Genomic DNA, 27,341 nt, shown 5'->3' on the forward strand with positions numbered 1-27,341 from the left:
TCAGCAGCGTAGATTCAGTTTCACCTAGTCAGGGAAAAGGGATAAGTGTGTTTTTTTTGCTGTATTCTTGTTGGTTTCCACTCGCTCTGCTATCACGTGGTGCATTTTAATGTCATCATCAGCAGTCTGCAGTCATATACTGTGGTTTCAGCAGCCGTAACACATGAATAATGTAAAGAGTTTCACAAACATATAGATAACACAAATCTGCTTTATGTCAGATTCAGTGGATTGCATGAAGTGGAGATTCGCTGTATCATTGCGATCATCTGCTTATCATAAGAGTGCACGACCTAACCTGGATGGCAAATGATGTGGAACATTTACTCAGTGGAAGCTGATTTAGCATTTTAATCTTTTGTAATCATCCCTGTGAATATCTCTGTTCTCACTGCCGAGGTGTAATGTCAAGTTGTCTGGCTAACTGCACCTCTCTCCTCTCCCTAATGGATTCCCATCTCCCATCTGACTCTACCGGGATGCCTGACAATGACACGGACGTTACCGCCGGAGTCAACAAATTGAATTACCCCCCCCCCCCCCCCCCCCCGGATCTGCAGTCACACAGAGCCGTTCAGGCTTTTGTCAAGCTCCAACGCTCACTGCATTCTTTCTGTCTCGAGCTCGTAGAAAATTGATTCTGCCAACTGGATTTTAAGAGAGAAATAGAAAGGTGGTGGCGGATGGGGTGTTTGTGTGTGGGCGGGGGGGGGGGGTCAGCCTCTGTGACCAGCTCAGACATAAATTCCGCGGCATCTCTGTGCTCGATTTAGTTTCCCAGAAAGTGACAAAACCAATCCTGCTCCTGGATTTATTTGTTTGTTTCCATGTGAGGGGGGGGATGAATTATAATAAGACATGTTATGGTTAATATGCTGCACGTGGTTTGGTTCGGAGCACAGACTTTCCAGGTGCCTCTGACAGATGATCCATACGCTGCTGCAGATCATCCTGACAGTGTGAATTGGAGCAGTGAATCAGTGGATACGCCAAACTCCATCTTTAAATTAATATATAAACATGGAACTATTGAAATCTAATCATCACAGTACCAGCACAAGCATTAGTATCATCACTGCAGACATGGACATGATGTCATCATGACTGAAAGGTCAATTAGATTTGCTGGTTGGTCACGAGATGAAGTCATGTGCTGCAAACCTGATAAAACCTGTCAAGTGATATGATTTATTTCTTTAATCTATAAAAAGAAAAGGAAGCTTCAAACCTTAAACTATTTCTCTCATTTCAGGACAATATTACTGGCTCCTTATTTTGTCCACATCATGAAAATATAAGAGAATAGAACATACTTAATATGTTATCAATTTCCTCTAAAGAATAAGGTTGGAGCAATACTGAAAGTTCTGTTCGAGTAACATTAATACAATCTATTTTGTTCCATGGTTAACGGTGACTAGGAACTATTTTTTGACATATAACCACATAAAGTTCCTTATTTACACATCTAACAGAAGACAAGGTAAGATCCTTAAGTTGAAATCATGTCTCCGATCCTCCGTCCATTATTCATACCACTTATTATTTATGTGTCCCGGCCTCGGATTCACACCCCTGGGAAATGTACCAGAGTCTCCAGTTAAACCAGGCTACATGTCTCTGGAGTGTCGAAGGAGGCAGCAGTGTAGCCAATAGTTCAAATGAGACGACCATAGCACTCGAAGAAAGAAATTGGGTCTATTGAATGTTGGTTGTCGCCAACTGATCAAATCTTTTCACAGGTTAAAAACTTTGAGAGCTCAGTGTAAAGTCGACGTCATTGGTAAAAATAGAAATAACTGCATCACATATTCAATAGTCTACATCACCCCCTTAGAAACAAGGATAATTTCACCCCATTAACTTCTGGCTATAAAACATAGTCCTTCTCCCTTGGTGGACTCCCCGGTTAGGACTTGGTAATACCAAATAGATCATAGCTCTGCCGCCCAGTTGCAGCACAGGGTCAGAGAAGGTGTGACAGCTCAGGGTCTAGCAAGCGCTTCACTCAAGGGCACAGCGGCGGAAGAGTGTGCGGCAGGTGATAATGTCCTGGCATCACATTGAGAGGCAGGTTGCCAGCTGTACAACATTCCTTGGATAAAGTAGAGCTCGGTCAGGTTTGGGAAAGTGGCCCAGGGTCAAACTGTAGGACTCGCACCCTCCGTGAGGATAACATGCTAATTTCTGCTCGAGGAAATGCCAGTAAAGTTTGGGAGAATCGCAGGTAAAGATGGTGCACGGTTTACCGAGGCCTTTCAAAGGATAATCCTCTGCTTGGCTCGAAGATTGTAAGCCAAGAAAAGACAAAAGGAAACAAACACGGTTAGCCGAAATGAAATTATAGAGAGGATTATCATTTGTTTTTAAAAGACAGCAAAAACTAGGGCATCTACAGTGCGTGAAGAACAAGGATGGATGGAAAACAGACTGAAGAGGAGGGGCGGTAATCTTATTGTCAAAAGAATTCCTCTCGGCCCGCTCTAATGGCTTCACTGTGATGAATGGTGATTCTGAGTAGTTCCAGCAGTCAGACTAAAAGATGAGAAATCAGGGATGCAGAAGTTGTTTCTCTTGATTTATCCTCTGCTGCTCCTGACTGGTGTAACTGCCAGCCAACTAATGGGTCTGATGGGACCCCAGGAGTTTACATAATAAATAAACAATTGCTACATATGAATCACTAAAGTGTGTCAGTGTAATCTGGCGTCGTTATGCCAATTAACACCATATGCTTGTGTTGCTGTTGTAGCTCGTGGAATAACAAACAGCACGGGATCATGTTTAAAATCATCATCGTGGTAGATTCGGCCTCTGACACCTGATAATCATCCGACCTTTCATAAGCTGCCCTGAGCTCTGAGTGAGCAGCAACCAGATCATTAATATGTGTAACACAGGAGCAGCTGCAGGTCTGCTTCCTGTGTGTGACTCACTTTATAGGTAAAAGTCCAGATTCAAACTGACGTCATGGGAACCACACTTAGAAAATGAATTTCAATCCATTATCTGAAACTTGAACCACTTCAAACTGATTGTTCAGTTCTTACAATGTTTGTCCTTCACATTTCCTGCTCTGGCTGTTTTTGGGGACATGAGTGGTGGTCAAAGGTTTGCATTGACAGATCCCGGACCTTTGAATCAGCTGTATTGTGTATTTACCAAGAAGTCTCACAATAGAGTGTGAATAGCTCGACCCGGCCTGAGCCCCTCGGGTCCCCAAGGGTCACTTTCTCTCTTTTTTTTTATTCTTTAGAAAATATGTATGAGGTTTTTGGAGTTTGAAATTGTTTGTGCAGTGATTTTCTTTAACCTGTTGCACCAGCTTTAGTTTTTTAGGTTTTCTGGTTGTAGCTTGGTTGTTATTAAGAGGACATTTATGATAACATAAAGATAGTTTGTATTAAATATTAAAACCCAACTGCCATTAGCTGGCCTTTTTCCTGCTTTGCCACCTGATGAAATGTATACAACCGTGTAATCTTTACAATCAGCTGTTTTCTGTTGGAGGAAACGAGCTGGAGGACCCACCCTGACCTTTAACATCCTTTAGCGATAAGCACATTTCCTCACAGTGATATTTGTCAGGTGCTGTATCCGATCCTAAAGCGGCCGACTGCTCCGGCGGTGCTAAAAGTCAAATCCATTTCACGGTCGAGTTAAGTCTGGTTCTCCACGCATTGTTTCTGCTATTCCACCGGGCAACTGTAGATCAATACTAACTTGCTCATCGGCCTCTGATACCAGGAAATTACACGTGTCCACTGGGGAAATATCAGGGCTGGCGTCAAATCAGACAAGAGGGCAATAACTGCCCCCAACAACCATGCAACAAACACACTAAGACCAAGGAGGTTCCAGTGCAATTATATATGAACTTGTTCACCCAACATTAACTACACAGCAAAACAACCGGCTGTGTGCAAAAAAATGCTGCTGAGTCATCATGTGGCCAGGAGAGGAGAGAAAAGGTCACAGATCAAGCATCAGCAGGTCGACCTCCTGTAATTACATCATTCATTAAAAAAAATGTCCCTGATTTCATTTTAACCTAATCACTGGATCATTTTTCACAGTTGGTGGAAGAAATGACACATTTTCCTTAATGACTCAAACACCTTCAGGAAATCAAGTGAGCAAGAGCAAGGCTCGCTGCACCTTATTATAAACGTGTCTCATGGTCATCCATCACTTTTCCTGGTTTGCAGTGGAACACGCTTTGAGCAAAATATGGAATAAAATCGTTCATTATGTTACACTTGCATGACTTATAGGTCTTTCATAAGATGCATGTCACATCATATAATCTAATCATGAAATCTGACCACACACTGCAAATTTGTTTGGAGTCAAGTCTGGAGCTGACGAACCTCGTCATCCCCTGACGGAAAGCCAATAACAGCAGATTAATCTATTCAGCTCTCACTCAGTCCAACCCCCCAGATCCTCCTCTTCTTCTCCTTTGATTAGGTTCACCCCCGTCACCCCCCCATCATCTCTCCTCTAGCCTCGCATTTATATCTCATTCTTCCCCCCCCAAGCACTAGGAGGAGGCCAATGCAGCTTTACAAGTTGGGATCACACTTTCAACTCTCAGTGAAAGAGAAGGATGCTTGACTGAGTTCTGTGCATCGCTGTTAAATGACTCATTTGGGGAAGAAGAGAGAGTTTTGGGCTCAAACATAATGAAAAGGAAAGAGAGAGGTAATTCCAGGAGGAACAGAAACTTGAATGAAAAGAGGGGAACCAGTCGGAAGTTTAGACAGAGAACGCAGATCTGCTGATCAACCAGTTTCACTCTGGGCCACCAAGACATTTGCTGGTGCAGAGTTTTTCTGCACAGCTCTTTATTTTCTCGGGAGATCCCACATTGATAGACCGTGGCAACTTAAAAGTTTCTGGTAGAAAGAAACTTTGCAAACAGCCTGGTAATCACTCCAGGACAGTGGGGAGCTGCAGTAATGAGGTGGAGGAAGGAACAGATTTGTCATATTTTGGCGTTGCCACATTATTTTACCTCTGCATGCCCTGTAAAGTGATTCAGGCTTTGCTGCAGTTTTTATCTGGTGCCTGTGGGAGCTGGGTTGCAACATTGCACTGGGATGGCTTGATATTCAAAACTGAACTAACAAATTGTTTCCTGCAATACAAGCTGGTGGAACACAGCAGGACCAAGGGAAATCCAATCAGAATGGCACTCAGAGAGCCCAGACCTCTGCCAAGGCCCAACAGCCCCCTTAGATTCAATCAAGCTGCACCAATTTTCACACTCTCATAGAAATCTGTTCCCTGAATATGCAGATATTCTTAATCAAGATCTATGAAATATACACTGGGAAAAAAGTGATGATATATCAAACAATGTTGGATCTGCCCCTTGATACAGATCTTCACTAAAATTTGATGTCTTCTTCTCTGACCCACACTGCATCCTTTCACCAATTTCGAAATCTGTTCTTTTTTGGTGTGTAATCTTGCTTATACAAACCAACCAACAAACAGACAGGGGTGAAAACATAACCTCTTTGGTTCTTAGAAGCTACCATTAGCAGGAGATACATTTTAGGGGTTAGTCCATGATTAAAAGAAGAGAGATGACAAGAACTGCTACTTTCTTTGCTTTCTTTGACACTTCGAACCAGACTGTTCACAAACTTCTCACGTAAAGGCCGTAACTTGGGATGAAGGATCCACAGACTATGAATTCTACGTGTGAGGGGTGCTGCATGTCTCACCTGCAGTTCCTGCTACAGTTCTCCTCCGTGATCCCGTCTTCGTCTTCGCCCCAAATGTCCACGGCTGAGAAAATCAACGCCACCAGCACGGCGAAGCAGCAGACCAAGGCAAAGATCACGATGCACTTCTGCTGAGACTGCAAGAAAGAGAGACGAGACGAGATTGATTTACACGGTTTATTTTCTACTCTTCAACACTTTACTGTAAAAACATTGCCAAAGTGCCCCAACCTTGGCTCCATCAGCTCACTCTATGCTCTATAGGTGACCTGTCCTCTGATTTAATGCACAGCTCAGCAGGTCATAACATGATACAGGTGGGAATTCAACGCAAACATATGGAAGGTCCACGTATGACCTTGCAAGTTCCTGATTTCATATAAAGGACACACAAGGAATGAGAAGAAAGAAAAGAGGAAAGAGAAGGTTAGGTTATTTAGAGACTCTGCAATTCTAAGTGCTTTACACAAGCATGGAAACACATTAAAAATAAGAAATTAAGAAATAAATAAGAAATATGTTAAAATAGAACCTTTTTAATGGTTCAAATATTGACATTGTGTTTTTATATAATTATTTAAATAATGAGCAGTTTTTTATTTATAAAATGAATTAATTTATTGTATAATTGATCCCATGTGTGTGAACACGTTTAAAAGTAAAATATTCATCAGCTTACACAGCAGGTGAATGTTGTAAGTATTCTTTTTGTTTCTAAATGTTGTTGTGTGCACAAAAATGCATTGTTCTGCAGCTTCAGCTATAAAATATCGATGACAGCATTGTTTTGTTTGAATGTTACTCTGCCCTCCTCACAGGTCGTTACACCAGAGCGGGATCTGGGCTCATTCCTCATGTGTGAAAGAAAAAAACTGAAACTCATCAGCCAAAATAAATCCTGTGGCTGTGAAATTGCCTGATCTGTTCTCACTGACAGAAGGTGGGAACGTGTTTGTGCTTCCTGACAATATTTCCTCAGAGATTTGTAGACGTGGCAAAGGCGGCAGAGACGTGTTCTGCTGAGCTCTGTGTAGCTTGTGTGTTTCCATGAAGACAAATCTCCCCTCAGGACTAAACAAGCACATCAATCAAAATGCAATTAAACCTTTAGTTTTGCATGTGTGAATTTACCACATCTAAAAAATATGTGGTGACTGGTTATAAAATGGTGCCAGTTCAAGGACTCTTCAACTGTTATTTAGCATCTTCTTCTGTATTATAACACCTTAAACACTAACAACAGCAGGTTCAAGTCATCTCACCTTCATTTCACAGTCTGACGTGCAACATCAGCTCATTTACATGTTAGTGGTGGTGATGAGACGGGCTTTCTTACCGTCATGCTGTTTGATACTTAACAAAGTAATTTTTTTTTTTTTGTGCTTTTGAGCACGTAATGCAAGACCGCAGTCTTTGTCTAAACTTAACCAAACATAAACCATTAAACCATGAATCATGCTGTTATTGCTATATGAGCACATATTAGGCAAAACAGACATTTACAACAACGTCTTGTTTCCATTTTTAAAAGGTAACCAGTGCATCTTCTATCAGGATTACACCATCATGTATTTAATTTCATTAAATCAAACTCTAAGCCTTAAAGTCAATAACACAATAAGTTAGTTAGAGATACAGGGTGTCCACTCCTCACTCATGTTTTCAATATGAAGCTGCCGATGTGCCGGAGACGTGACACAGCTCATGGGAAACACCCCAGCTATTTGGGAAATAGTAACGAATGCATCCTGATCCCTCTGTGCGGCACCAGAAGAGTCAAAACTAATTATCCTTGAACACAGAAGATCATTAGCACAGTCAGCTCGACTCATCCATAGAGAATAACACCACATCACACACCATCGACCTCGATGGGCCATACAAACACTAAAGCTCTGGTTCTGTTAGTGTGTTGCTGGTATGGCTACTAACATTCATGCCTGTAGGTGGGAATTAATCTACCAGTCTGTCAAGAGTGTCCCAGTGGACGAGCGGATTGTCCACTTCACCGCCGCTCTGAGTTGATATCTGACGTGGGAATAATGTTTCATATTATTATATCCTCCACCAGCTCTCACAGCCTCAGTGTTCTGTGTCTCATTCTGCTGCAGAAGCCGTATGAAGGTTAAAGCGAATGAACTGCTGACCATAAGGCAACTGGCTCGCCTCCACAGACTTGACTGGAAAAATGATCTTCACCTCCTCTACTGTTGAAGAACCCCGGGCAGTGAACAAAAGCAAACGCTGCAAACACACAGGTTCAATCCAAATAGTCAGTCATCTGTCGAAAGCAAGTACAGATGAAGGTCTTAACTGAAGGAGACACAGTTAAGAGCACTGAGAGCTTCTCGTATTTCCAGTTTTTGTGCTTCGTTCACATATGGCCAGATGTGTATGAGCATAATGGCAGCTACATGAAGAGGTCAGACTCAAAGCGTACTCGAGGGATGATGTTACCTGACACTGGAGCTACAGTTCTGGATCGATACACCTTCGATTACAGGAAGGAGTCTGCCTCACAGTAACTGCTTAGAAATACTCTGTTTAAATAGTATGGCCACAAATAAATAGAAGAGAAAAGTAAAAGCTATACCAGGGTTGTGAATACTGTGAGCGCCATAAACATACGTATTTATATAAAGATGGTGCATCTCCACTTCCTAAATTTGGACAAAAGACATACGGATGATTGAACATATACGTCAGTGTGATAAGAACTACCAAAGATAAGAGAAACCATATTTGAGGGGAGGTTTAACATGTACTTTGACTTTTGGTTTGGTCCATGTCCCATCCACTAACATGGAGGAGGCAGGGTTTATGACCTATATTGCAAATAGCCACCAGAGGAGTTTCCTGTCGTCCATCTTTTATATATAGCCTAGTTGACTGTAGGATCATTAAATCCATAACTCTTAAACGGTTGTGAGAGCTGACTCGTTTCTAAGCAAACATTTACAAACATTTTTGCATCTTTTCCCATGTCAGCGCTTTTAAGAAAACTTTTGGTTGTTTACAGTTAATTAATCCAACGTTCCAACAAGCAAATATAGCCTTGAGTGGCTTGCAAAAAAATAAATAATCAGAGATTCAGAAAGAAGGCTGCTCGTCGGCTGTTTTAAAAACCTCTCCAGGGTCCATCTTTAAATGGTGCGCAAGGTGGATGGCACAGTGCCAGATTCACACATACACACTAACACACACACACACACACACACACACGCACACACACACACACACACACACACACTCAATGTTACCGTCTCTCAGACAAAGGCCAGAGTGGGTGGATGTTTAGATCCTCAAATGATGTATTAAACACTGATCGTCTCTGCCAACCTTCTCAGGTCTATTAAATCTGCTCTCTGCTTTGTTTTGAAGGTTCGACATGTTCAGCTCCTCTTCAAGTGATGTGGATCACTATCAGCTTTGCATAGTTTGAGAACAGAGGGGTGATGTGGTGATTTTCCGTTTATCCTTTTATTATTTCCGCCAAGGAGTTTGTTTGTTTGTCTATTTCCCGAAAACTCGTTGGAAGGATGTAGCATCGGCCAAGAACTGATACAAGAAAGTTTGTTGCCGATCTGGATAAAGAGGCAGATTTTTATCCCTTTTTTTAACCTTGCAGGACAGGATCTCATATAGCAACTCCATCTACAAAAGAATATCAGGGGCCCAATTATCCTTTAATGAGTGTTTCCTCATTGTCGATGCACGGTGTGAACGAGGAGCCAGGCTGCTCAGAGGGGTGGAGGAGTTCCCCCCACACCAACAACACAACAGGAATCTGGGCAAACTATCAAAAACATATCCGGTTCTAATTCTTTATAATGAGCGCTCGGAGCGATGCACATGTTGTTTGGATGCAGGGAGGACAGGCGGAGCAGGAGATCACCACAAGTCTGGGAACAGGATGAGTTGGAGGCTGGAGTCTTGTTTTCAGTGGGGTTTGAATGCAGATGTTTATGGAGACGAGGAGAGAAAGAGGGAAAGGAATGGAAAGAAGAGGAGGAGGAAGAGAGAGAGAGAGGGTGCAACACCACACTGATTGGGTCAGGACTGACTGTAACACACTCTGAGTTATAGCAGCCGATACTGCTGCACAGGAGACTGAATGACCATTTATCTAAAAACCTACATTGAGCTCCTGGTCTACAACAACAATGTTTTCCTTACATTGCCAGACTGAATATTGTTGCTCCAAGAACATTTCACTTACTGATTTCAATTCACAACTGAACTTTAAAACTAAAGTCTCACCTGGCAAAGATATTTTTTAAAGCATGTATTTCAGTATAAGAGCGCTGGATTTAAAAGGTCGAAACGCTACTTGACACTGACGCAAACACAGAAGAAACTTCCCAGTGAGATATTTGCAGCACAACTAAAACCTCCTTTTGTTTTAGAAAACCATTCATCTGTCATGTGAGTCCCGCAGGATCAAAGAACAATGCCTTATTTATAGACTTGTCTTTTTTTTGCACGATGCAGCAACTGCACAGACATTAATCTTCCAAAAATACCGTAAATCTAAACCCAATCAATGCCACGAAGCTTGAGCATTCTTCACGAGGGTGTCGTTGCAATGAAGTGCCAGCGTGTTTACTGAGTATACGGTGATATTCTCTTCTTGTCAGGACCCTTGTTGACTCTGACATGCAGCTGACTGCATCACACAGGAGAGCGAGCAGACGCTGCAATGTGCTCAATGGTGTTTTGTAATGTTTCACCATAAGAGTTCTTTTCACATACTGTAATCTGGACACTGTACTGGATTTATGGATTAAGGCTGTAGTGTTTGTATGCTTTCAGGTGATGTATAATGTACACACTGCTGCTGAACACACACACACACACACACACACACACACACACACACACACACACACACACACACACACACACACACACAGACTCGGCTATTGCAACGGCAGTCCTGGTTTTCTGCACCAATGTGCACCGTCACCTCATTTATCGAATTCAAGCAACACTGACATGGAGTTAAATAAATGTTATACATTATACCACTACGTTTTTTTTTTTTTTTTTTCAGGTTTGCATCAAAGTTTTTAATCATGACAAACGATCTAGATGATTTGGTTGTCATATTGTCATGTCGTCAATCTTTATATACAGTCTATGATATTGACAGTTAACTTTGTAAACAATCTGTAACTGTAGGGACACGTTAAGCTCAAATTCTTAAGTTCAAGGCCACTGCTACCACAACAGCTTTTATCTCCATTGGTTGGTTGAACTCAATCAATTGTCCTTCAATAATAAAGTGCTTTGTCTATTAAGTCTTTGTTCTTACGGGAGGTTTAATAAAGATAAAATAACAGCGATAACAACCGAACTCAGTTGCTCTTATCTGGCTCCTATGAGGTTCCAGCATTTACATCCAGTCACACAGTTATCTTGCGTATGTGTGTGTGTCCTTGCATGTGATGTTTTTATCTACAGTAGCTTTGAAGTGGTAGAGTGCAGAGTGAGTGACAGTAAGAGAGCAGAGATATCTGACAGGGCGCTATCATGTTGTGTTAGTGCTGAGGAGGCAACTTTCTTTGTGGGTGGGTTTGTATGCACGTCATTTCCAATAAACTGTCCGGCTGCTCTCTCTCTCTCTCTCTCAGTGTTGTGGGAGATACAGTTAATTAAGTTATGTCCATCATTATAAGATGCTTACTATGAAAGACTCGAAACAGGGGGGGAAACAGCAAGCTTACCGTAATCTAGCATCTTTAACAGGAATGGATTTTGTTGCGTTTGAAGTTTCCTTGTTTACATGCGTAATGTGAAGTGAAGCTAGCTAGCTAGATGGTTTTAGTGTCATATGATTGTAGCGTTATATTTTATGGTAACATTAGGTTGTAAACCTTCCACTTTTAACTACACAACCACTGTTGAATGTTGAGGTTTAGATGGAAGTGTCCTCAGATACAGTTCCTTGACTGCAGGCTTAAACAGCTTTTATAAGATAGATTATAAGTATGTCATTCAAAGTGTAGAGTCAATACATCAGCTCGACCGGTTGGTCCCCTGCTGCAAACATGTGGATTCTCCTGCTGCACTACATTAAACCAAAGTGTTAAATCCAGTTCCCAGCTTCAAAGTGTTTCTCGCGACGACCCCACATCACACAGTAGTCTACCATGTGACCTCGTCTGATCCCCGTCCAAGTGACACACTTGCTTCTCCAGCCTGGGGTATTTTCCAGTAATCACTTTTGTGGAGAGATTTGAAAGAAGAGTTTGATCCTATAAGCCAAGTTTCCGGATTCCAGAAATCTCTTCTTTCAACAATAAAGCCCTGTCTGTCTGCACTGAAGTGGCCACTACAGGAAGAGACGCTCCCCTGACACAGAGCTGGATGATGTTGTGATTCAAAGGTGGATGTGTCTATTGAGACAAAGACAGGATAGAGGAGACTCATCTCTTTCATCCGGTGTCACAAGTGTCATAATTCTTCTTTACTGGCTGCGATCAAGGTGAACCTGAAGTTTTACTCCAGGCTGTCGGGACAGACTGGTCCTAGAGAAATTCATCAAAATGAAGGCGGTTGAAGGGATGTTCACTTCAGGGCTTGGACGGCCAAAATGTTAACGTACAAGATGCAGTAGTCAAAATGAAAGACTGAGCAGCTGAGAGCAGAAAACACATCAATCATTTTCCTTTTGAAAGGCTGAGTCTGCACAAAAGTGACACGAGCCGCGCAGATTGACAAGGGACTTTGTAATGACATTGACTCACAGTAGAAAATGTGGTCACGAATTTCTGCGTGCATAATTCTTTCATGCACAGGATAGAGAATAGAAATTAATAGAGTTTGAAAATGAATTGAGGCCACGCTGCACTACAGCTTGCAGGCATTTTGCAGGTTTTCTAATTATTTTATTGTACTTAATCCATTGGGAAGATTTTCAGGGCAGTTTAGTGATGTAGTGCCCAATAAAAAGAAAAGGGAGTAATTTTGGCAACAGTCCACAGTCTGTTAAGGATAAATAAACACAGATTGCACAAAGGTTTCATCGGCCAAATTCATGCCAATGGTACAAGGTGAACGTTTTGTTTGAACACACGTTTGATTTGCATTAGCTCGACACAGGCTACTGGACGCATAGCAACGGTTTCGCTGGAGAGTGGTCTGGTTTTATATCACAGCTTTCAATGTCCCTTACAAACCATGTTCTGTGGATTCTGGGATTTCATTGCCTTGAATATGTTTTGCACGGGGAACTCTGTCAGTGTGTTTGGATCCTTTCAGTCTGATAATTCTCCCTTTGTGCTTCATAGCCTCGTGACTGTCATATTGTCTTCAGGGAGCAAAGTGGAGATCTGCTGTCATATGGCCCCAATGCAGCTCCACATGTTACTACATATATTGATATTTTTAAACTGCAGTCTTCTAAATCCTCATCATAGTCCTTTGTTAGCCAAGTCACTGTTAACCTGTGTCATTAGGATCACTTTAGTTTACTTTTACCCTTTGAAATCTCATACCTCAAGGCCGAACACAATCTACTAGATCTGCCCTAAGACTACATTCACTCTTAGATTTGGATCCGCTTAATATCCAGATTTTTTCCCGATCAAGATCTATTGTTATCTTGAAATGTTAAAGAAGGTTATAATAAAGTCCTGGATACGCCCCCTTTATCCAGTTCATGCCAAAATGTGATGGATTCTTTCTTGGTCCGTGTCCCTTCCTGTCCCTTTGTTCAGTAGTTTCTGCATAATCAAGCATCTAAATAACAAATGGAGAGAGGTTAAAACAAACCTCCTCGTGCAAGGTAACTACTTTGGCATTAATAAATACTAAGAAATGACAGTGTGCTACAGCATCTGTGTTGTCATTCAGCTTTGTGCCATTACCTTCCTCTGCCAGATGGAAAATGACACTGACTGCTTCTCTTCAGAGAAACAGCACAATCTGTGATTGGGTTCTCCTGAGTGAACCCAGGGCTCCAGAGTGCTCTACCAGCCGGATGAGCAGTCAAACAGCTCTGGCCTTACTCAAGCACAACCACAACAGCTTTATAAAGACGTGGCTTCATAACAATATAGCTCACTATCAGGGAAAGAGAGCACTGTTTATGATGGTTATCGGTCATCTGGGACAATAAGACAAAGATAAACTGGCCGTGCATCAAGTCCTGTAGTGGGTTTATTGGAAAGAACAACTGGGAACGAAGTGTTTGAATGAGCAGGAAATGTCTTGAAAGCAACCCCCTGGGTTGTTTTTGAAATACAGAGCCCAGGAGCTGGTTGGCCGAGGGCCCTTTTTCCATCTCTGGTTAATTTGAAAAAGTACCGATCATCTCAGCTTGACACCACGAGTCAAATAAAAGAAAGGAATGGATGACCAGATTGTTGGTGACTGCTTTGTTATGGCAGGAAGCCCGGAGCGACATGTCTTTGAAGATTTTCCACTATCAATCTGTCTGAGCGCTCTGTCAAGTCTTTTATGGATCTGCTCACTGTAGCCGTGATCCCTTTAACCAACAACATCTAAGTCCACCTATAACCTGCTTGTATGGATATAAATGTGTAATACCATTGATGTTTCACGTATTTAAATACTGAATCAGAGATTCAAACTGATTGCATTTACTGTCAGATAAAATAAAATCTTAAACTAAATTGGCCTTTTGTGACTTTCGATCCCTGATTGGTTCTTATCAGTCGCGATTCGATTATCAAGTGTTGGTAATACGTACTTTCACTGACAGTTCTACCTTATAGGTCCAAGCAAAGAAATCCTGGTCTTTCTTTTTGAGATTGCTGCTGGAATGTATTCTCATTCTCTTTGTGCTGAGAGATGGATGAGACGATCAATACTGTGCACTGAGGAGCCAGAGCCAGGAGACTGGGAGCTGTTATTCTCATTTGAAACTTTGATGCTGCTGGAGAACATACAAGTCCACAAAGGCTCTAAAATATTCAGATTCATCAAACCATCCAGTGACCCTCGTGCCCTGTGTGGAGGCATTTGAATGGCTTGTGATCCACGTCCCTCGGCTATCGCTCTGCTCTTCTTTATGTTAATTATACACTGTGTCACAGGATTTTTATGTTTTTTGATCTTGCGGGCTCACATGTGATTAACAGCACTGAAGCACCCGAGGGTCCAGCTGGCCCGCTGCTTACAAGGCACACAAATGGATGGGATTTCTCAAGGATTCCTCTTTTCCATGTAGCTCTGAAGGTCGAAGGCTGAGGGTGCGATTGTACTTTTTCTTGCATAAACGTACAACTTTCTGCACTTTATCTGCCTTGTCTATCCAAACACACAGAAACAGTACTTGGCTTAACACCAACTTCTTTTCTAAATCCACACAGTACCACTGGTGCAAATCAATAAAGCTGCAACATCATTTATCTTTAAGACAGGTAGACTCAGAGGGCCTGGTCGAGAATACTGAAAGAGCCAGTATACAGTATTATGGTAATGATTTCTACCCCCATTTTCTGCAGCATCAAACATGTTATTATGGTCCCATTTAGGGCAAAAGAGACAATGAAGCACTGATACTGTGTGATTTACAGCTAGTACCGTCCTGTGTGTGACCCATACTGCAGCCAGTGCATTTTTGGGGAGCCGTAATGTCGTCCATCTGATATACAGTCATTGGAGGAGTTCACCAAACCAGTGAGGTTGCAGGTTTAATGATTAAACAATGACCTGAAACTTTTATTGGGTCGATACTACATCACATCTTCCCTCACACAGTCTTACAATCTGATTCTGCCTATCCTGTTTCTTTGAGTCGACGGTGTAATATTTCACGCTGTATATTTGTCTCTCTTGATTTAATTTACGTGACAAATACTCTGAGGCTATGAAGAGATTCTAAACTGATTTAGCTCTTTGTCAATTAAAGACTATATTCACCTGTCGAAGCTGTAGGCGAAGCCATCCATCACTTGTGAAGGGGACGAGTTGGAGCTGAACAGACCCAGCAGCTCCAATCTCTCCTGGATTTACTTTGACAGTCAAGCACCCTCACACCTCCACTCTGAGGCAAGAAACTCATCTACAGCTGCTCATCGGGGGGAACTGTGCTCCTGCCTCTCAATCTGTTCTTTCCTGCACTCTTCATCCCCGGATCTATTCCCCATTCGCCACTTAGGGCTTGTTGTCGATGAAGGCTTCCACATGAGGTTGTTCGAGCTAGGCTGAAATGCTCCATCATCCAGTCTAATCCTCTGTGTCTGTGTTTGGATGATTACAGAGGCTGTGTATCTCACGTGTGTAGCCATGAAAACCACATGTGTGTGTAGCAATGAAAACAACAATTTATGATCTATTGAAGCGCAGTGGTCGCAGAACGTATCCCGGGCTGACAGAGAGTTAAAGATGCCTGAAAGACGGACTGACACGACAACAGCGAGAGTGACTGATGGACCTTTCTTCCTGGAGAACACCAACTGATTGGTTTTCTGCGATCTGCTGAGAATGAAACTACAGCCCCTGGAAGGACGGTGACAGTTGTGTGTCCCGTCCAATCAGGACTGATGAATGAGGACTCGATGGCTGTGATAAGTGATTGAGAAACTCAGTGATGACCTACTTACAGGGGACATTTTTTTTCATGTGTCTTGTAATCCATCTAAATCTACAGAAACTGACGGTGTGAGACACAGCATCTACCCCAGAGTAGTTGACTGTCTTTTGATACAGAGCCATACAGAGAAAAGTTCAAGACAAAAACTATGACCAAGACAAAACTAACACTCAAACACTGAAGACTGTGAGACATGCATCCTCCTCTGAAGGCCTGCAGGGTGCAGTCTGTCCCTCCCTTTGGGTCGACCTTTTCCCTGACCTTTTCAGTAAATGACCAAATTGAGAAAGGTCAGTATCCTCCTCTGAAGACAAATGCCAGCGCCGGCCTTGAAGCTGGCCTGCAAAAGGATGATCTACGCTCCCTAAATGGTTTACGTGTTTGTGTGTGAGACAGCGTATGAGGCAGGTGGAGAAATGGAGAGAGTGATTCATGAAGAAAAGCACAAAGCTTGACAAGATGGCGAATTTAAAGTTGCAGACGGGGGAAACTCGACTTATATTGATTCTAAATTCCTTCAGGAAGAAAGATTTACAGCCATGCAGGGTTGAACTTATGTGTTGTCACTTTTTTTGGACTTGGTGGAGGCAATTCAGTGTGTATGTGTGTGTTTGTTCTTGTGTCGAAGTGACTGTGCACATTTTTAGACTTGAAATGGCAAAGACTTAAAGCCAGAGGTGAAGTATTTTGAGTTAAAATCCTATAGCAAAGAGACTTTACCCAAACTTTCACCCTTAGATGCTTTATGGATGGTTCAGAAGGATTGTTAGTTCAACTGTGTGAACATTTCTGGAAGCCGGATGTTGTTTAACCTCCTCTCACTGATTTTAAAAAGTCTTTGCTTCAGTAGAGCCTCACAGAGCAGCTAGCATGGCTGTAGCTTCTCAATCTGTTTCCATGATGAGGAGACCTTTGGCACTTGTCCACCATGTATTGCTCCACACTTTGTCCTGCCCTGACACTGATTTGCTTTTGGTTTTTACATTTTTTTCTAACCTTGAGCAAATTGCATGGCAGGAGTTCCACTTTGTGCATGAGCCTGACAGTCTGTCAGCTCTGTGTGTCCCTGGGGACGCCGAGGACAGTGATGAGCCGGCACGTCAGCTCTCGCAGAAGTTCAGTGGCCGAGGCGACACCAGGACAGGAAGCTGTAACTCTGACATGCTGCTGACATGCTTCCTGTTTATTCGGTATCTGGAGATTCTGAGTTCTTGCACACTGCCAGTTTCAAAAATATTTTTATTTGACCTCTGGAATTTGTAAACATCCTGTTACTCTATTCCTCTACTAACTCTACTTGAGCCTTTTATTAATGTCCTCAAACCTCCCAACAGATGTCTCAGAACTGTCTGCAACTCTCCAGGACTGTTTACACACATAGAAGAAAACTTTCTTTGACTCTTGACTCCCCCTTCTCAAAGTTTGTATCACTTTCCTTAGACAGTAGTGTCCTTATGTCCAATAAACCACTACTGTCTGTTTTTTTGTTTGTTTGTTGGTTATTCAACATGATTATACAAAGTCTTACTCATCAGATTCCCCCAAAACTGAGTGCAAGGGTTGAGCATGGGCCAATAAAGAAGCTGCTGAGTTTTGGTTTGAAACACAACAAAAAGGCAAATATACATTTCTTACACATTGTGAGATGTTTTACATTTTAACTAATTTCCCAGGGGAATAATTCATGGATATTAATATAATAAATGAGGGGACAGATGGTAGAAGTAAGAACAGAAGATCAATACCAATCTCGTGCCTGTAGGGTAAATATGGAAATTGCTGCCATCTCTTGTGTGGCACCAGCTCCACATTAAACTGCCCCTGCTGCTTTTTTAAATGGGCAATCACCTCCGCCTCCAGTGGAGATAAAAAATCTATCTGCTGCACCACTGGGAATAAGAGAGGAGAATGTACCTCTCTCTACCTTGGGTGAACTGACTAAAAATCGTCTAAAAACTCCATCAATGTTTTTCTCACCTTGTACAAAATACTTTGTGCAAAACAGAGCAACCGGGTTTGAACGACTTCAACTTTTGGAGTCTTGCACATTAGTTTCAAGGCCGTTGTAGAAGACCTTTGTTATCTCAGCTTATGTCGGTGTTTTCAACAAAGAACTGAAGATGTCGCTATGAAAAATGATTTGTGCCATCTTTTATAACACTGCCCGTTAGTATTCCTGTGGAACACACTCTGAAACTCTTTCAGTCAGCCATTACAACCGAATGTCAGTCACTGTACAGCACGTCATTCCTCTCTTTCTCTCTCTTCATGTCTCCCTCACTTCCATTGATCCTGGCTGGGTTCTGGCAATCAATATCTCAACAACAGTCCCATTAAAATGACACGAGCGCCCTGCTGGCCATGATGGGACCTGAGCCTCCCCCCATTATCCCCTCTAATCAACCCCCTGTCCATCTGTCCAGTCAACTCTTACTCTCTGTCCATTCTTTTCTTGACCCTTGGCAAGAACTTTGTAACTCTTCCGAAAAGATAAAGCAGTTCTTTAAATATCAAGTTTGTTAATATATTATTATTTACATCATTATGTGCAGAGTCGACTCTCTCATTCTGCTCAGCCCAAACCCTTTGTGTTGACTACAGAACTATATCTACCACAGTCGTCTCGTCTTACTAAAAAACGAGATGTTTTTGCAGACCCGAGCATTCGCCTCCACACTTCCGACCATCCAGTGGCGTTTCCTGCCACCGCTCTTTTCTTCTCTTCTTCTCTCCTGCACATCTATAACAGCGGCTGTATCCTATTTCCACCGTTCACGACACCACCAGCTACACTCCACCACTTGTGCGTGCGTTGTGTTGTGGAATCAGCAGGATGTTCAATTACACTGGCTCAGCAAGTGTATACAGACACACACACGTGCACGCACTTGCACACATGCACACGTTCTTTGGGAGCTAAAGGCGTTTCATTTAAGTGCTGCCAGTAGAGCTGCTTGGGCTTGATCCCTTGACAAGCCACAGGCTAAATTATCACGGTGGCAGAGAACAAAGAAAGACAGAGAGCGAGAGAGGGAGCCGTCACGAATCAATCGTCATAAAGACTCAGCTGTGTCTCCCCTTGATTCATTTAATTTTTCTGGACTCTTTATAAACAGGAAACCGTTTTGATTGTGGACGTTGATGAGGAAGATTCCTGTTTGACAACTTTCTAAACAGAAATTAAAATGAGCTTCTACCAAGTACAACTCAGTTGATTGAAGTGGACCAGATGTCTTTGCCTTTCTTTTTCACCAGTGCATCAAAGTCAGCGTTTTTTATTGTCTTATAAGTGAATAAAGTTCTCACCTTGGGGACAGAGCGATAAAGCGCTCTCTCTACAGTGCAGCTAAAATACAGCTGAGCAACAACTCCTCACTACGACCTTTTTCAGAAAGTCGTAGATCCAACAACTTTCTGCAAAGTAGAACTTAGTGCAGTTATAAGCAGTTTTATTCAGTCTGTGTCATAACGGCTTTCAGGGGAGAACACACATGTGGATGCACGGCAGCACCGTCAATTTCAGGTTATTGTTAAACGTGCTGTTTGTGTGCCTCTCTCTTTTTGGCGGCACTCTCTTGTCATTTCACTTCTGTCTCACAACCATGAAAAGCAAGTGGGCGACTGGGCATATGTTTGAAATTGGTATTTTAATGCACAAAAAACATTTTCTCATAATATTATGACTCATATGACTGAAATGTACTAATACTGTTTCGTGATGATGGTTGATTAACTTTTCATCCAACATTATCATCAGGTCAGAATTCAAGTTTTTCCCACACCTCCAAAGCTAATCACAGTTTTAAATGTACAGCTAACATTTAGCTCTGTCATTGGCTAACCTCAAAATGCTGCTGCTGCTTTAGCATAAAGCAGTTAGCTTGACTCTAGATGCTCAAGCTGTATTGTTTTCGACTCTGATGCATTTGCTTCTGCATGAGGCAACTTTTTTACCTTGAGCAGAGAGCATGATGGGATTTTCCTGTGTGCCTGGCCCTGAACACCTGTCAGTGTTATGTGGCCTTCCTCCCAGGGCTGCTGATGTAACATGTGATGCACATTCAGGAGTTTAACAGCACAGCAGAGGGAACACCAGGACAGGGAGCTAACTTTAAAAAATCCCTGAATCTCGAGGTTTCTGCACTGACAACACGCCCACAGAGAGAAATGTCTGCACATTCTCTGCAGTCCTGCCGAAACCGTGTCCAGATGTGACCATTAAAAAAGTATGTGTTAAATTTTTAAGCAGCACATAAAATTGCTCTGCCCCTGGGAGACAAAGACAAGGTCACGTTTTTTTATTTCTTTTCGAGTCTCTGAAAGTGGCTGACATCTTTTTGTCAAACTAATAATCTCTGCGCACATTGTGTCCTCCAGTGTTAATTTAATTGAAATGAACATAGCTGTTTGTTGCAGAGTTAATGAGAATCTCAGAGTGAGGCAGGAGGTGATTAGTGTACTTGTGTTGTGCGCTAACACATTAAATTGATGGAGGAGCCTTGTGCTCGGCCTGCACACACGGAACATAAAGGACAATGTGCACAAACACGCACTGTCCTCACTTCAAGAAGTTGCAGGATTTACAGCTGTTGGAAATCCACACCCCTGGTTTTACAATGGAGCCATTTGTCATTTAGACGACAACAATAAAACTGTAAAATTATACTCATGGAAATTTAATCCCTCTCACTCTTGTGTCAAAACTGCAAAGTTCATGCATATCAATACAATGTGTAGGGGAGTAGACGTCTATATATGACAAAGTGATCATCACGTAATTTAAATAAGAATCAGGGATGAATCATATTTGTTTCTGACCAGTTAAAGTGTCAACATCCTCCTCTCCTCCCCTCTCCTCTCTTCTCCTCTCCTCTCCTCTCCCCTCCTCTCCTCCTCCCCTCCCCTCTTCTCTCGTCCATCCATAATTGATGCTTTGATAAATAAGACTGTGTTCTCTGCTGAGATCTTGTTATGTTCTGAGAGGTGTTGTTTGTTTTGACTGGTTATACCTTATTAACACATAGATGATGGATAGGGTGTCTTTCCTCAGGTAGGTTGTTTCAATAGGTGATAGATGTTTTCATAGCATAAAAACCACAGGCATCAGCAGTGTCTTTAATGTGGCTGCATCCCATTTAGTTTTGTCTCCTCCAGGTACCGTTTATTATAAATAGTCACAGTCATTGGTCAGTAGCACGTTTTCTGTAAAATAATTATAATTATAATAATTATTTTATTCTCATTTCTTCTTTGTTATTTTGGCTTCTGAACACCTCTTAATTTTTAGACTATACCACAGGCTCAAAGACAACAAATCCATGAAGGTCTGTCATTTACATATTTATATATTTCAAAATAATTTTTAGATGCAGTTCTACAACAAAGTTGAATTTGATCCAGAGATTTTACATTATTTCTTTTCAAAGCTTATTATCTATAACTTCCTTCTGGCTACAGAACAAATAACACACACTTCACACTGCAGAAATGTTACATCACCGAATATCAAACATTGGACGTATGTGACAACATTTAATTCAGTGCAGTTATACAGCTTCAGATTCATGCTGCTGCACAAACCTCTAATCCTTCATTACAGTTTATTGTAATAATTTAGAGCAAGTTTAATTTGCATCCAAAGAGGACCTGCATGCATTAAAATAAAACTGGCAAATGTAAAGCTGGCTGATGATATTTTGGGAGTAAATCCTTTATGCTGGATTATTAGGGCTTTGTGATATCGTGGAAAACAGATGTAAAAGGCTACATGAAGGCAGTATCTGGAACAGGAAGCATATATATATATATATATATATATATATATATATACATATATTTCATATTATCAGTTTTTAATATAATAGTGGAGTAGTTTCTCATCAGAACTTTAATCCTGAACTTCAGTTTATTCCAAACTTGAACCTTCAGCATCAACAAGCCTCTTCAGGAGGTGACGTCTGCTCAGAAAGACGAAATATCACAGACTCCGGATTTGTCCCATTGTTTAACATGCGACAGCCAGTACTTTGGTTGCCATGGATACAGTTTCAGGTGTTTTGGGCTCTCCTCACTGTCGGCGCTTGCACCAGTGTCTGATGGCTACTGTGTCTGTGTGCGTGTGTGTGTCTGTGTGTGTTAGTGTGTGTACCAGGCATACTGAGGCTGTCTGTGAGCAGCATTACGATATATATACATCTGCCACGCCATCTATTCTCTGCCTTCAATCTATATCTTCTCTTCTCTTCTCTTCTCTTCTCTTCTCTTCTCTTCTCTTCTCTTCTCTTCTCTTCTCTTCTCTTCTCTTCTCTTCTCTTCTCTTCTCTTCTCTTCTCTTCTCTTCTCTTCTCTTCTCTTCTTCCTCCCTCCCCACCACTCTCTCTACCTTCCCTCCACAGAGAGACACTAAGTGTAGTAGGTCAGTCTTGGATGTTGGCCTGTTTTTGTCCCAGCAGCTCACTTCTGCGGCAGTGATCTGTTCACCCAAGCTGAACGACTGAAGGCAGCAGGAGACTGAACGGGACAGAGATGACGAGGAGGAAATGAAGAAAGAAAGAAAGAAAGATGGAGTCTCGGTAAAGAGGAAAGCAGAATGTAAAGGTCTTCAGCTTGTTTAGACTTATAATGATTTGACTACTACAGTAATACTCGCTGCCTGGTAATGGGTCTGAGTCACGTATAGTGCACTGATCAGCGATTCAGTCTCAAGGAGCCAATGGGAGCTGGGCAGTCCACAGCGAGGCGACGTGGGTGAGCTGAGTCTGTCCCCTTCCCTGCATCCTTTGATTTCTGAGGAAACGTGCTCCTGTATTACTCATGCAAAGTCACACCATAGACAGGAAGTAAAGATGGACGCCGCCGATATACGTAGCTGGATATTCTGGTGACTTCGACAATGACATTTCTGGTTGTTTTTATTTAAATAACTAATTAAAAACAGACCTACTGAAATAGTTTAGTTTGCTCCATATCCCATCTGCCAACATGGAGGAGGTGTGGTTTATGACACACTGCAGCTAACCACCAGGGGGCGTTAAACATGTTTTGGCTTCATTTTTATGGTGCCGTCATGTCGTCCATCTTCATGTAAAGTCTATGATTCTCTATGTATGTTTCTAAATTTAGCTTTAAGATTGGCCGAGATAACTTTAACGGCCCAACCATAAAAGCATGATTTTCTTTTTATGGCTATTAGTCATTTTGAATCCCTATAAACCACCTAATAGAGCCAATAAATGTAAATAGATTATAAATAATCTGACATTTATGATCAAGTTATATCCCGAGCGAGACATTTACAATCTGAAAAATGTCTCTGGTGCACAGATTCTATGACACATTTTCGTACTCCATTCTCCACCATGATTGCAATAAACTTATATCTAAGCTAATATCTCATATCTTCCATCGAGAACTGCACTTACATCAGTTAAAGAGGTATTCATAAGCCACACGCTGGCATTTTCCCTAATAAATGATGCAGAAATAATAACAGTATATATATTAATAATATATGTGAAGCTGCTGTTTCAGCTGCTGCCTCTGTTTAACCTCGGAAACATCCATGTAAGCAAACTATGCCCCAAACAAGTTTGACCCTGTTCTTCTTCCAAGAAACTCAAAGGTAGAATTGACATAATGAATAGATGCTGTAAATAAATAGATGAGAGACAACTTTCACCCCTTTGCAACAATACATGGTGACCAAAAGGAAAAACTGCAGTTCATTTCTGTAACTTTATAAAAATAGGAGTTATTATTATTAAAGGACCACAGAGTTGGAATAAGTTAAATCTAGTGGTGAGGTTTAAGACTGCAACCGACTGAAAACACCTTTCAGTACACGTAAAAACACCGAAGGTCTAAAAGTGTTTTGATTGTCTGTTGTGGGTTTCTGTAGAAACAAGGAGCTGCGACAGAGCAAACTCTGTGAGAGACGACCTGCTCGAAATAGAGTTTTATTATTGTTCTAGATATGAGGGTTTATTTCTAGCCATCACTAACACCTTCTTTGTTTGGTATCCAACAGTGTTAAGGTGATGAGAGCTCAGACAACTGGAATGTACAGTAACTACTTTCTGTTTGGTTCAGTCATTTTAATCAAATAATGTGTAGTTTTTAAGAACCCAGTGTTGGAATGGTCCAGACTTGACTCATCACTTGGTGACTGCGATGACCCAAATTGAGTTATTTTCAACCCAGCATTTTTTAGGGTGCAGGGATTCTTAGTTCAAGGTGATTATACACAAAGAAAAGTAAAAATTATATTCTGCACATGAATCCTGCCAAATCCTACATGCTGTACTTGCTGCCTACCTTTTCAGCATCAGAGATTCACAGGCTATAAAAGTACTAAAGGAGCTGTGAGGCAGTTGTTATACATGCAGGCTGGTTACCTGCAATCCTAACTTATGCATGATAATCAGATGTACAGCAGTCAAAGCACCACAGAACAAGTCAATACCACCTCACTGGTCCAGATGCCTGAACGTGCACTACACCGTACAGTGAAATAATTCTTAGCTGCTTGCATCAGAGGAATAAATGTGCTTTTTAGGATCGAAGCTCAACAGAACGCCACGAACACAGATGTCCTAAAGACTCGCTACCTGCACACACATGCACACACATACACACACATGCACTCAAACACATGCACACTCTCACAGTTCAAACACCAGCTGAGTGTGAAGCAGAGAACAGACTGAACACCTGACACTTCCACTGAGGAACACTGCTGAGCACAGGGTGAACTATAGAGAAGATATATATATATATATATATATATATATATATAGATAGATAGATAGATAGATAGATAGATAGATAGATAGATAGATAGATAGATAGATAGATAGATAGATAGATAGATAGATAGATAGATAGATAGATAGATAGATAGATAGATAGATAGATAGATAGATAGATAGATAGATAGATAGATAGATAGATAGATAGATAGATAGATAGATAGATAGATAGATAGATAGATAGATAGATAGATAGATAGATAGATAGATAGATAGATAGATAGATAGATAGATAGATAGATAGATAGATAGATAGATAGATAGATAGATAGATATAACATGCTTTTGGCTCATAACAACACACATACACACAATTTACAGTGGAGAGCTTACCTTCATGTTGCATCCCTCAGTTTCCAGTCCACTATGAAACACATGTGCTTTTCTCTGTGTGTGTGTGTGTGTGTGTGTGTGTATGTGTGTGTGTCCCCACGTCTATAGCTACAAAATCTGTCCCTTCCTCTCCTCTCCTAACAGAAGGAGTCTCAGGGGAGGGGAGTCCGGAGCTCTACGCAGCGAAAATGTGTGTTCCTGTTTGCAAATGCACGTGCATGTGTGTCAGAGGAGTGTGTGTGTGTGTGATGGAGAGAAAAGGAAAGTGCTGCTCCCTCTCGCCTCTCCTGCTGTTGTATGAATGAAAACTCTAACAGAACAGGACACACCTAAATCTTAAAATGATGCTATCTATCTATCTATCTATCTATCTATCTATCTATCTATCTATCTATCTATCTATCTATCTATCTATCTATCTATCTATATATCTATCTATCTATCTATCTATCTATCTATCTATCTATCTATCTATCTATCTATCTATCTATCTATCTATCTATCTATCTATCTATCTATCTATCTACGTACCTATACTTTGTCAGTCATCTATGTTTTTCTATCATCTCACTCTCCGCTCTTGATGTTTCCTGTCCTCCCTCCTTTCCTCCCTTCTCATCTCTGTCTCACTTTCCTCCTCTCCTCTCATCTCACAGTATCATGTGTTCGTCCACCTACCTCTGACTCTCTCTCTCTCTCTCCCTCCCTCCCTCTCTCTCTCTCCCTTTATATCTCCCCACCCTCTCCCTCTAATAGAAAGCTCACATTTCACTGTTCTCCCATACAGACACTGAATAAATAGATGCTGCTCTTTTCTTTCCTTTCTTTCCACTGTCCATCTCCTCTCTGTTCCCACTGTGCGTCACAGTGAGCTCTGCCCTGTCCTCCCTTTCTTCTGGTCTAATTAATCTCTGTGTGATTGTACACGCCCCTTTCTCTTTTTAATACAATTTGTTTTCATGAATCCGGTTGGAAATATAATAAATGTACATGACAATATCTATTTGATTTAACAGTTACAAAGTATTACAAAGTGCACACACACACTCACACAAATACACACACGCACTAATGCAACATCTTTCCTGATTAGCTTTGCCACTGACACAGTGTTGCACGTACAGGCAGAGATGCTACACAATGTCCAGGAGTGAATCTCAGGCTGAGCGAGTTCACTGGCATCAAACGCACGCATCATGAAGTGATGCTCGCAGGCTGTATCTTCAGAATGCAATAGTAATATTGGCAGCACATTGAGATGCAGTGCAGCTCCTGCTCAGATGCAGGGGAGGGATAGTAAATCTTTTAAAGGCGGTCTGCCCTGCAGCTGTGTGCAGACCGAGCACAACCAACAGAGGGTGCTGTCACACTTCACAGGCCAGAGAGAGGGAGCTGAGGAAAGAGACGATGCAGAGAAAAGGATAGAATAGAAGACAGGAAATGGGTTTTTCACAGTTAAAGCTCCTATAAACTTTTATATACCCGCCTGCTGCTTTAGCCTCCAGCTTTACTGCGCTGGCAATAAAATCCCAAATACAAACATAATCACTTCTTAAAGCCAACTTTCACAAATCACTTCGAGGACGACGTTCAAGGTTGTTTTTTCTTTCCGGTTGACGGAGCTGCTCATCTGTAATATGGGATATTCTTCTTGTTTACTTCAACAGTAAGTGACAGGAGCATCCTTATTTTCTCACTGTGTCTAAATCTCTTTAACAGAACAGTTGACGCTTTAAAAAACGAGAGTAGTTGTTGTTGAGTAGCGGAACAGTTTCCTTAAATCAAATGAAGCTGCCCCAAATTTCCCTCACTCATAGACATCAGTTCTCCAAATGTGCCTGGCGACCTTGACGGGCGTAGCAACAAGCAAGATGTCTGAGAAAGTGTTTAAAAGTTTGAAAA

At 41.6% G+C, this 27,341-nt stretch overlaps 1 protein-coding gene across 1 annotated transcript in view; it reads right to left on the reverse strand.

Annotated features, from left to right (window-relative positions):
- The window catches only part of LOC133020885 (inactive phospholipase D5-like), a 36,157-nt gene extending 10,360 nt beyond the window's left edge, over nt 1-25,797 (reverse strand). The window contains exons 1-2 of the mRNA XM_061087625.1: nt 25,440-25,797; nt 5,736-5,872 (exon numbers count right to left, since the gene is read on the reverse strand). Of these exons, the coding sequence (XP_060943608.1) occupies nt 5,736-5,872; nt 25,440-25,445 (143 nt within the window). The 5' untranslated portion in view covers nt 25,446-25,797. The remainder of the gene's footprint in view (nt 1-5,735; nt 5,873-25,439) is intronic.
- Nucleotides 25,798-27,341: the final 1,544 nt, after the last annotated feature.

This window comes from Limanda limanda, chromosome 15 (assembly GCF_963576545.1).
Source record: "Limanda limanda chromosome 15, fLimLim1.1, whole genome shotgun sequence".
Taxonomy (NCBI): Eukaryota; Metazoa; Chordata; class Actinopteri; order Pleuronectiformes; family Pleuronectidae; genus Limanda; species Limanda limanda.